This window comes from Lupinus angustifolius, chromosome LG01, assembly GCF_001865875.1.
Source record: "Lupinus angustifolius cultivar Tanjil chromosome LG01, LupAngTanjil_v1.0, whole genome shotgun sequence".
Lineage (NCBI taxonomy): Eukaryota > Viridiplantae > Streptophyta > Magnoliopsida > Fabales > Fabaceae > Lupinus > Lupinus angustifolius.
In genome coordinates, this window is record NC_032009.1 from 22,882,414 (window position 1) to 22,894,799 (window position 12,386).

At 30.1% G+C, this 12,386-nt stretch overlaps 1 protein-coding gene across 1 annotated transcript; it reads right to left on the reverse strand.

Annotated features, from left to right (window-relative positions):
- On the reverse strand, positions 4,355-5,111 carry LOC109342740 (ethylene-responsive transcription factor ERF017-like). The gene has a single exon (XM_019580713.1). It carries the CDS (start codon positions 5,039-5,041, stop codon positions 4,394-4,396), a length of 648 nt encoding a protein of 215 aa, XP_019436258.1. The 5' UTR covers positions 5,042-5,111; the 3' UTR covers positions 4,355-4,393.

Sequence of the window (12,386 nt, forward strand, 5' to 3'; positions counted from 1 at the left end):
TAAAATTACATATATAATAATATTACTTATACTAAAATTGTTTAATATGAACATTATCACATAATATAATCAAATAAGTCGGTCTGTCAAGCTTAATATGCATTTTGGTTTACTTAAAGCCTCACATGTTAAACTAAATAGGTTTTTCAAAAAGCCTGAATCTATCATGTTCTTGAAAAACTCTAGTTTGACATAGCCTGATATATACTAAGTAATAAGTCCCTGATAGACAACTCCACCTATTTTCAGCCTTGGTCATTGGCCTCATGGTTACTCTAGATATGAGGCATGTCACTTGTGAGAGGTAAAAAAATGACTTACTAAAACAAGGAGTCATAACACAATCAAAGAGCCATAAAAGTCTAAAACAAAGAAATTGATAAGTAGAATATGAAGTCAAACTTAATGGATGACTTAATTAAAGGTTACATGAATGAGTCTTATACCAGATGATGCTCATGGGAAGTTCATGGCATCAGCAACCCTTATTAGCCTGGAAACTATGGAACCAAAGTTGGCAAAAGCGTTGGCCTTGCAAACTGCAATGTACTTTGGAAACACTTGTGGATCTTGGTTTAACTCATGTAATAAGAGAGAAAGGAACAAATCATACTTTGCTATGGTGATTTAAGATATAGGTAACAAATGAATGAATTTGAATTTGGATCCTAATAAATGAATGAAAAAATATTTATCAATTCATATAAATACATTAAAATCATATTTTAGATTATCAAATTCACTCATATCTAAACTTATTGTGTGAATTCTAATCCATCTAATCATCCTACATCTGTTTTAATGGATTGATTATCCAATGTTTGATTTTTATAATTGTAATTAAAAATACTTTTGAAGAAAATCAATATTTTAAAACAATTTCAATAAAAAAATTGAAAACTCATACACATTTCGAAATGAATTTCAACAAAGCATATATGACTATTTTAACTTCTGCAATTATTTTATATTCTGTATTATTTTATATATAATATGATTTGATAATTATCTCCAATGCATGTGTAAGCCTATTCAGATAGAAACTAGACCAAAACAATGAGGGTTTATCTATATGTGTGGTACTATTGAATGTTGCATTTCAAAATTGAAATTCATTTTTTAATTCTTTTAATAAAAATATTAAAGTAAGAGAATCACTATAAGAAAATGAGAGTTTAGAATTTACAATATGGTAGTGTAATTTATTGTTTTCCAGCTTCTCTTTTCTATATAATATTGAAATGTTTTTAAATGTGTTCTTTATTATTGTCAAGTAGATCATTGGGATGTTATATGATTTTTATATTTAATTATTTAAACCGAATTGCCAAGTTACTACTAAATGTTTGTCAACATGGGTTTCTCATTCTTTTGGGGATGGAATGAATGAAACAAAAGAAGACATCACCTTATAGTTTTTTAAACTATATGAATTCTTTATTATTTGAATTGGGGTGGCAAAATTCTTTCTTATTATTATGTAAGCAATGAAAACTCCACATGATGAGGTGTTTTTTCTTTTTGTTTTCCTGTTAGGTTGATTTTTGTATTGGCCCCACTGAAAAGCAACTAAATATAGGTGAGCAATTCTCCAAGACCATTATTTGAGAAAGAATACGAGGTAATCTTCTTATTTTTAAAATTAAATGTCTTATAAAATCCAGAGAGTTAGTTTTCCAAAACTAAATTCTTTCTTTATTACTTAAACAAACACTTAAGTATTTGTAAAATAACATGACAAAAAAATGAGGGAAAGGTTATTTAGGGAAGCGTAACTTTTTGTGATGTCGAGGTGTAAATGAGTAAATCAGAAAAGGAGGAGAGGTTATTGATAAGAGGATGAGACTCAAAATTGAAAACACTAATCCCAAAGTATTCTTCGAACTTTGATATAATAATTTCAATGAATTATTCTTAACCAGTTCCTTTAGTTGTAACCATTAGTGTGGGATATTTGAGAAAACATTTAGTTACATAGCTAAACCGCTAAAATAAATTAAAAAACACAATTTTCTGAGATTAAAAACTGAATTTTAGTTTTAATAAAATGTAATGTTGATTCCTATCAGAAACATTTGTTTCAACTTTCAACAACGGGTCATTCCTATTTTTTTTCCTTTTTTATACATTTGTTTAATTAGATATATCATAATTATTGTCATTTCAGCCATGACTCTAAACTCAAAAGGAAAAAACTTAAAATTGTTCCAACTTCCCTTGATAGATATCCTTCTCAAAAAGAAAAGTGGAGATATTAGTGAGCACATTAATGGAACATATTTTCTTTCCAAAAATATAATTTTTTTATGTAATGTTTATATTCTCATAGATCTGAAAATATAAATTTAATATATATTAATTTTAGATTTTATTTTCCTTACCAACAAAAATAATTATTATATGAAATAATATGAGACACCAAACTTTATTCCTCATAAGTATTGCTTCATCTTGGTGTTGATTGAAATTGTTATATCAAAGTTCGAAGATGACTCTGGGATTAGTGTTTTCAATTTCTGGTCTTTTGTACTATAGTCCAGTAACCTGTCCTCTTTTTTCTCATTTACACCTCCACATCACAAAAAATAAATTGTCCCTAAATACCACATGATCAAGCAGAGGAAGGATTCATGTTATAGTCAAACGGTATTGCTCTCCAATGCTTAGTCTTGTGAACTGTTGAAAAGATGAATCTCTGTTAATGAAGAGCTAAATACCTCAAAAATAAAGAGAATTTTCAATGACATATTTAACTTTTTGATTATATTAAAAATACATTTTTTATTAAAAATTAAAAAAAAATATATATTTGTTTATAAGGAATTATATTTTTGATTATATTAAAAATACATTTTTTATTAAAAATTAAAAAAAATTAATAGAGATGATCGTTATTCAAATAGAACAATATAAGGAAATTATTCATTTGTTTTGCAATATTTGTTCATCTTTTAACTTTTCAAAAAAAATATCATGCTCTAAAGTCTAAAAATATAACACACACTTATATTATAATTTTCAACAATATTCTTTTTTTTTAACCTCTCTTTTTTACTTGTTATTTTTACATTTCTTTAATTCAGTTTCTAATATTGATTTAACTAAAATTATTATATGCAAATTATATCAATTTTTACATCATTTAATGATTATTTAAATTGTGTGCCTAATTTTAAATATTCAAAAAATCAAAAATGAGATGGATATAATAATAAGAAAGAATGTGATTATTGAAATTACTTGGATTCGTAAATTAGGATGAAATAGAATATGAAATTGAATGTTGTCAACTTCATCCTTAGTCACCCCAATTGGAGAAATATGTAATGGAATCTAGTTATTGTGCATAGATTATCTATCTTACTATTATGTCCCCTTTCCGAAAACACATATGAGTAAGCCAAAAACATTAATGGCACAAGGTTAATCACCTAGGTTTTATGTTAGGTAAAATCTTCACCAATGCTCTAATATGTTTTTGGTAAAGCAAATGTTATTTCTTCACCCAATCGGTAGGGAACTAGTCCTTTTTAGATGTGTGATTATGATTTCTAACAAATATTGTTATAAGAAATTGAATTTTTAACATTCTAATCTATTTGAGAAACCACTATAACTTTGTATCATTACATCAATACCTTATTAATAATATTCTAATATTAACATAATAAATAAAGAATAATTTTTTATTGAAAATAATGGTTTTAAATATATAAAGAGATTAATTTATGTTTTTTAATACATCATTTCTATATTCGAATTTCTTAACCAATGTCCTTAATTAGAGCATACATCACTTATCTAACACTAAATGTTGATTGGATTATTTTTTGAACATTTATAGTTTTTCAACACAAATTTGACCCTAGACTCAATTAAATACATTGCATATTTGGTTAGATAAATATTCTTGATATTATTCATTATTATTGATATATAATTTGACATATGAAATGATATTATGTAGATATTTTTTCTTCATTATTTACATATACAATATATATGAAGAAAAAATTAGGTAATCAATGATATACTAAATGATAGATATCGTGACAATAAGTCATTTGAATAAAAGTATCTAAAATAACTAGCAAAAATACAATTAAAAAATGAAATTTTATTAATAGATATGTTGTTACAATGAAATATATTATTTACCTTGGGACAAAGATATGTCATTACTTCTTACACAATTGACAATGGAAAAAAGAATACATTACAGAAGACAAGTATGCAATGATATTAACAATTGCAATTACTAATTACTCATTCGTGCTAACATGGAGAGATTTGTATAATTTAGTAGTAATTTCTTGGCCATGTTAAAATTGACCAATCCAAACCTGAATTGATACTTGGGTTATCAACCCTAATCTTCGTCCATTCTTAATCCTTAGAAATTCCACAAGTATGAGTCATCAACTGTGAAACCATCCATATTTTCTTCTCCATAATAGTTAACACTCTCCATTTCAGGAACATAGTAATGACCACTAAATTCATCAAAACCCGGAAATATCCCATATTCATGTGCAAAATTAATGTTACCGGACCCGATTTGTGCAAACAAATCTGGAAACAAACCGTTAAATGTGACATCACTAACCGTTTCCATAGTTTCTTCTGAAATACATTGGGAAGATGACTCTGCATGCAACAATATTGTCCCCTCCGAAGAGCACTCCACATGTGATTCAGTTTTAGCGGGTCGAATCGAATGTGTCAAATGTGGCTCGGAATTTGCGAAACGGGTTGCGGCCGCTTGGATTTCAGAAGGTGTCATGGACATGCCACCAACAATATCAGGTGGGTTGTCAGGGAAATTAAACCTGGCGTTGCGGCCACGTAAGCAGAATGTGGCTGCATCGAAAGCACGTGCGGCTTTCTCAGCTGAATCAAATGATCCCAACCAAATCCTTTGACGACTATTGGGTAGTCTAATTTCTGACACCCATTTTCCCCACTTCCTCTTTCGAACACCCTTGAACTGACAAGTTAAATCATTTTGCTCCTTCATATTTTCCATGCTTGGCTTCACCATTTATGGTATGTCCTTTTTTTATACCTGACAGTCACAGTACAAGGTTACAAAGCAAAGAACAAAAACAATGTTTTAAGAATTTGTCATTAGGTGGTTAAGTTTTTTTTTTGTTAGTGCTTAATGGTGGAGAGTTTGCGGGTATATATAAAGTGTGGAGAGATATGAGAGATATCTCATGTTTCAAAAAAAAAACTTGTTTTTATGAATTTTCTTTTTATATATTGTCACTTATTTATTGAATAACATGTTAGAGTAGTGTGAATGGTCAACACTTTCGAGGCGCTTCATCGTAATCAAGGACTCTTAAATGTCTAATATGGTTCTTACATGTGGTGCTAATGTTTTCGTCCCTACGCATTGCCACATTCACATGTCAGATTCTTGGACCAACATGTGTTTTTTTATTCCACGTGAACTTAATACTTACATTGGGAATTATTACTTGATTTAAGAAAATGTTGAAATTTGGTACTTTCAAGTCTAGCACAACTGCCCATATAGAGAAAAATTGGCTTTCCCAAATTATTAAGATAATCTATATTCTCTAGACCTATAAAGATGGTACACAAATTTATTCATGAAAGTTATGTTGATGGTAAGTTGGCGATTATACCGAAATGATAATTAGAGTGAAAGTAAGTTAGGCTCCATGTAATAATTTATTACCTAATTTATAATAGGTTACCAAGCTTTTTCAAAATTTATCTATACTTCTAAAAGGTAAAATATCTTAACGGATTTTTAGATAATTAAATAGGCGTAATTTCTATATTCTAAGTTTGACTCATTATTATATAAATGCAACATATACCTAAAAATTATTCAGGTAATTGAACTTGTATAATTTCATTCAATTCTATTTATTAATCAATGACATAATTTTCATATTCCAATTTATTTTTTTATAACATCTCAATAATAATTATAAGAAATTTTCACATGTTCTTTTATTCTTTTTCATCAATGTATCACTATTATTCTACATATTCTTTAACTTTTATTTTCTCTTTTCATCAATCCAAGATGAATAATTTTGACCCACACGAAAAAACATTCAATGACACAATAATCATTATTAGAGGTACAACTTGAAAAGTTTATAGAAACTTTGTATATACATTTGACATCAAAAAATAAGAGTATGGGTCGACATGGAAAGAATGTTGGTTGAAATGGTAGTGAGGATAAATTAAAAAAGCATATTTAGCTTTACATATTAAATTTTAGATCATTTAAAAGGTTTATTAAATCTACTAGATTAACTTATTTAATTATATTATATTATCTTAATATATAAAAAACTATTACACGTGAAATTTGAATATAAAAATGTATATAAAAAATAAAATTTCATTTTTGGTGTTAGATATGAATATTTAAAAATAGAATTGTTAGCGTATTTAAGAGTCTTATAATATAGTATACTTGTAATTATGCTTATAAGTTAGACCAAACTTTTAAATATGTTACACACATGCCTTAAGAATATTAAACATATAAACAAGTCAAGTTAAGGTAATATATGTTACGTAAGTAGAGTTTTTTAAGACAATTTGATTTGACCAATTTCCACCTCTAATATATAGTAATGAGAGATGAATCTATAAATAATAGGAGGGAGAGAGCGAGATAAATCAAAGTATATGCATGTCTTGTGAATTTTCTAAATGTAAAAAATGTGATCTAATGTGTTGGTGCAGCGGAAGTGATCGTTGTGTAGCGTTGGTTACAAGCAATCAAATAAAGGCATAGAATAAATATAAGAGAAGAAACAAGAGAATTTGTTAATGGAGTTCAGTCAATTGTGCCTACGTCCTCGGGAGCGTTGAGCGGCTACCAAGATATTATTAGAGAATAAGGATTACAAACATTAACACACCAATGGGCCCACATGTCCATGAGGTGTTTCTATTAGGTGCTTATATCTGGTGCACATTACAACAAGGGACTTCATATAATAATATATTTCGAACAATCCCAACAATCTCCACCTTTATTGAAATAGACAAATATCTCGCTCCTTAGGAAATCTACACAAGAATCTCCACCTTAGCGAATATATGACTCCACCTTGTTTAATGTCTCTTCTCTTTAACTGCTCCCCTACAACATATACCTTTTGAGTATCTTTGACGATGTTACCAAGAGCCTAGCTCTCCAAACTTCTAGTGCGGCTTCCCGTACCGCCATAAAATGGAACACACCGCCTAGCCACCTATTGCTAGGAAGTCTTTCGATATATTGGAACTTCTACATAAAAGTTCACCAACAATCGTCCTCTTTAATACTCAGTCAAACTGAACCTTGGAGCTTCCTTGGAAAGCCTTAATCGCTATCATCATTGTCTACTCCGACAATCCTAGTTCAAAAGAACTATCATACTTCACCATAAGGAGTATACCCATAGTGCACACCCTGCATCAATGCTAACTAATGTATGTGTCACATCCTTACATCCAAGTCAATGCCCATGTTACACCCATGCATCTCTATCAATGCTCGTGTTATAATTTGCATCAAAGCCAATGCACATGTTACACCCTATATCAAAGTCAATCAGCGCCTCTATGCTTTTGTGCATCTGCTAACATTCTCTCAACATCTAGAGAGATATTGTCAGCACCTGTCTCTGGGTCAAACTCAACACATGAGTCCCTATCTCCACCTTGATCCTAATCCAGTACATGAATTTATGGGATTCTGGATCAACATATACAACGCCCACACTACAGTTCCATCATGTTTCCTTCTCCTTCAACTCATCTACTTTATCTTTGTCATTACCTTTGACGCACATTTTCTAGCCATCACGCCTTCACCCTCTTTAGCCATTATCTGACGTCTGGGTTAAGAGCAAACTACCAATCGGCTCTGATACCAATTGTTGATGCAGCGGAAGCGATCGTTGCGTAGTGTTGGCCACAAGCAATCAAATAAAGGCATAGAATAAATATAAGAGAAGAAACAAGAGAATTTGTTAACGGGGTTCGGCCAATTGTGCCTACGTCCCCGGGAGCGCTGAGCGGCTACCAAGATATTATTAGAGAATAAGAATTACAAACCCTAACACACCCATGGGCCCACCTGCCCTTGGGGTGTTTCTTTTAGGTGCTTATATCTAGTGCATATTACAACAAGGGACATGAGTCCAATATATAACATTGATACTCTCCTCTATTCTAATACTAGGCAATGTGGGACTTCATATAATAATATATTTCAAACAATCCCAACAATATCCACCTTGATTGAAATAGACAAATATATCGCTCCTTAGGAAATCTACACAAGATAATGTACTAAGGTTCTTACCTAATAAGATCTAGAATAGTAGATGTATGCAGTTTTATTTTCTTAGGCGTAAGACATTTTTAAATGTATTTTTTTCCGAAAAGGACTACATGTTTATAACTAATCATAGAAAATGTATAAAAATATGAAAAAATATAAATAAATAAAAAGTATATATGCATATTAAATACTTATAAAAATACATTTTTATTGTAAAAATTATTCTATATATAGCGTATTATACAAAATGCATCCATTGCTAGGTTAATTGGTTATAAAGTCTTAAATGAGAAAAGTGAAGGTACCATTTCAAAAAAATTAACTATCTTGGTGGTAATGGGGTTGTCATTACCATCGTTGAGTTGCTGGTGTTGAGTGGAGGGGTACTCCTAAATCAATAACGGGCCGTTCAAAATGAGAAAAACGTAAATCATCAAAATAAAATTTTACAATCCATATATTTTGATCATTTTTTATTACAAATTAGAGTTGTGATGGTGAACTTTCACTTGAAAATAAATAATTAGGTCACTTGAATTGCAACTAAAGTATATAGGAGAAATGCAAAGTTCAAATCATTGAAAGGGTCCTTATTTTTTTAAATGTTGAATGAGAGACTAATTTATGTGATGAGAGAAATAAGTGAAGTCATGATTTAGTCATTGCCAAAGATTTTTTGGGCGAACCATTAATTTTTATTTTATGTTTTATACTTAGAGTTACATTATAAAAGCCTCCTAAAAAGTTAAGGGCCCTTAACAAGGCCTTTATAATTAGGGCTTTATGTGTGGCTCATATCAAATCATGTTATGAGATGGTCATGTAAATTGGTGTGGTGATAATGATGGAGGTATTAGTTGTTGTTATCATTGTTATGTAGGTACATCGATGATAGTAGATGTTATCGTTCGGTTAGAGGTAGTTAATAGTGGTGGTTATGATAGTAATGGTAGTATTAGTGATTGTTGTGATGATGGTCCTTAGAATGCTAGTGATAGTAAGTGTTGTTGTGGTATGATGGTCGTAGTTATTGGGGTGATGTAGTAATCGTGATGATAGAGGAAGAATTAATGGTGAGGATTGTACCATTTTTAAACTAAAAAACTAAATTAGGATACATTTTTTATGTCAAGTTGAAATTGTTTTGAATTGGAGTAAAAATCATTTTCAAGTAAAATTTTGTCAAAGCCTTAAGACTTTATAAGTTGTACTTTCCAATGTTTCTTATATTTTGTAATGTTCTTATAACACTCCTTATCACAAATCACATTCTATATCTATAAATACATGTTTAGGACCCTAGGAAAAGCACGCTTTACAAAAAAAATGAATAGGTGATGTCCCTAGATATTAAATACATTATTTAATCATAAAGGTATACTAAGTAGATTTACAAAAAATCTAAGAGATGTAAAATTTTCCAAGAGTTCTACATGGTTGAAGGACCTATGCTACATGGACAGATTTGAAAGTGATGTGGAATGGTTCATTTGTAGTGAATAAGATTCTTATCCAATATTAGACATTACTAGAAATGTGATGGGAAATGTATTTTTGCAATTTTTAAATTATTTAATTAAAAATAAATTAAAATCTGGACCTTTAAAGTTTTGTTTTTGCTATTATCGGTGTCAAATATGCTTGTGATCATCTCCAATAGTAGTGTGCCCAAATCATGGTCATAAAATTCGTTTTCCTATTTGTCGTCCGACTCTTTAGGCTTTGTTTGAGAATTAGGAGGGAAAGGAAATGAGATGGATCAAAGGGTTAGGAAAGGGGACGAAGGGAAAGAAAAAGGAAGGAAATCATCTCTATTGTTTGGGAGTATGAAATTTAAGGATGGAGATCACATATCACAATTTTATGTCTCAAACCTTGTCTCCTCCAATTAAATCTTGATACATCAATTATATATGCCATCTCAGTTTATTAGAAAGTTATCTCAGTTCCATTTTTACCATTTCCCATGTTCATTCAAACTCAATGTAGAACATCTTTACCCCTTCTCGGTGACAAAATGGAAAACCCTCACTCCAACGTCTCTCACTCTCTCCTCTTCCTCCTTCTCCCTCCACCTCACCATCGCCCCACCCTCTCCCCCTCTCTGTTTCGCTTATGCTCACGTCCAGCGCCTTCCATTCCGTCAAGCCCTTCACCTCATTACCTCTTCTTCTTTCGCATTTCTGGCTTACGCACAACAATAAAATGATTGATTTAGAACAGAGTACTCTGCTTTGGCTAATGCCTGTGTTTCTCATCTTCCATGGGCTACACACGCTATTGGAGTGATGTCTGGAGCTGTTAATCTTTGGATTGGTAATGAACACTCTCATATTTCATTTCATAAAATGGAAGGGATGAGGAGGTTCAGTCTTTGAGCAAGTGTCAAAATGAAATGGACTCCTAGATTGAGTTTGGATGAGAAGGGAAAATGGTAAAAATGGAATTGAGACAACTTTCTAATAAAATGAGTTGGCATATATAATTGACGTGTCAAGTTTTAATTGGAGGGGACAAAGTTTGGTACATAAAATTGGGACAGATGATCCTCATCCAAAATTTAGATGAATGATGATAAACTAATGATAATGTAAGAATATTTTTTTTATTTTTCCTTTAAAAATATAATTAACAATAAAAAATGAACAATAATTTATAATTATATAATATTACTAAAAATATTTAGCTATTTAGACATTTTATCTCCAAAAAACTTCAAATTGGGGGAACTTTAAAAATAGATACACGAAGGATTTGAGAAACCCTCCAAAACCTTCCTCTCTTCTTCATCCAATCCCAAATAAGGGGAAGATTTTCCAAAGTCATCCATTCTCTTCCCTTCCCCTCTAAAACCTCACTCTCAAACAAAGCTTTTGATATAGGGTCATTCTCATATTATGAACAACCAACACTATGGCTTGAAGTTACATTATGAGACAAATTAGAAAAGCATTCCCCACATGGGAGAAGAAAAACACAAAGACATGGGATGAATAGAGAAAATGCAAAAAAAATCTTATCTTAATAGACTTATTTATTAATTTTACTTTTGGTAAAGTAAATACCCTAAATTCTAAATAGCTTTATTAGTTAATGTGTTTAATTATTTTGGCAAATTAAATAGACTTAATATCTTATTTTGATTTTTTTAATATATAGACAAATTCTCATTTAAGTGGTACATTAAAATATAATTAATCTAAAAAATAGAAGTATTAACTAATGTACAATGAAATTCGAGTCCAACATTGAACTAGAAAAGTTTTTGTGTTAGACTTAAATTATTTAAACAATTTAACCATCTGGTCGAACCAGTAATTTCATATATAATTATTTATAAATATATAATTATATATGAAAGTAAAATTTTACGTAATTAATAATTATATATAATTATATCGAAGTAAGATATGTTTACCTCTTTTAACTAAGAGTAAAAAAAAAAAGTAGTATATGTTCTACTTTTTTTTTTAATTTAAGGAAATCATTTAGTTCTCTTTCCGAGTTAGTTTAGTTTAACCAAATTTAACATAATTAGATTAAAATTTTTCTGATTCAAAGTGGTACGACCCGTTATTAAGTTAAAAGTAAAAACCAAAGTCATTTTTAACTATAGTCAGCGATCAAGTTGTCCAATCCTCACAACATTCCAACAAATCTACCATATAAGTATACTCTCACACGTACCATGTATTTGATGGGAGTACATCTTATGTCCTACCAATGACAAGTTATAATATATAGAGTAACACATAATATAAAATAGAAGATGTACTCACATATTTCACAAGGTTTATATTGCATACTATTTACTTGTACCAAATAGAAGGATTGTGTATCATGTCACCGTTGTCTAAACGGATAGGATGTTCTTAACAACATTGGGAATCGAGAATTTGTTTGGTGCAGTTTTTTGTATGCGAGTAGTTGTTGTCTTCTGACCTACATATCATGCTTAATGAAACATATACAAATGAGTGGAGGTGGAACTTTTGTGGAAGGTTAAGGCTTCTACCAACATACTGGATGCGTTTTGTTCAATATGTTTGCAGCT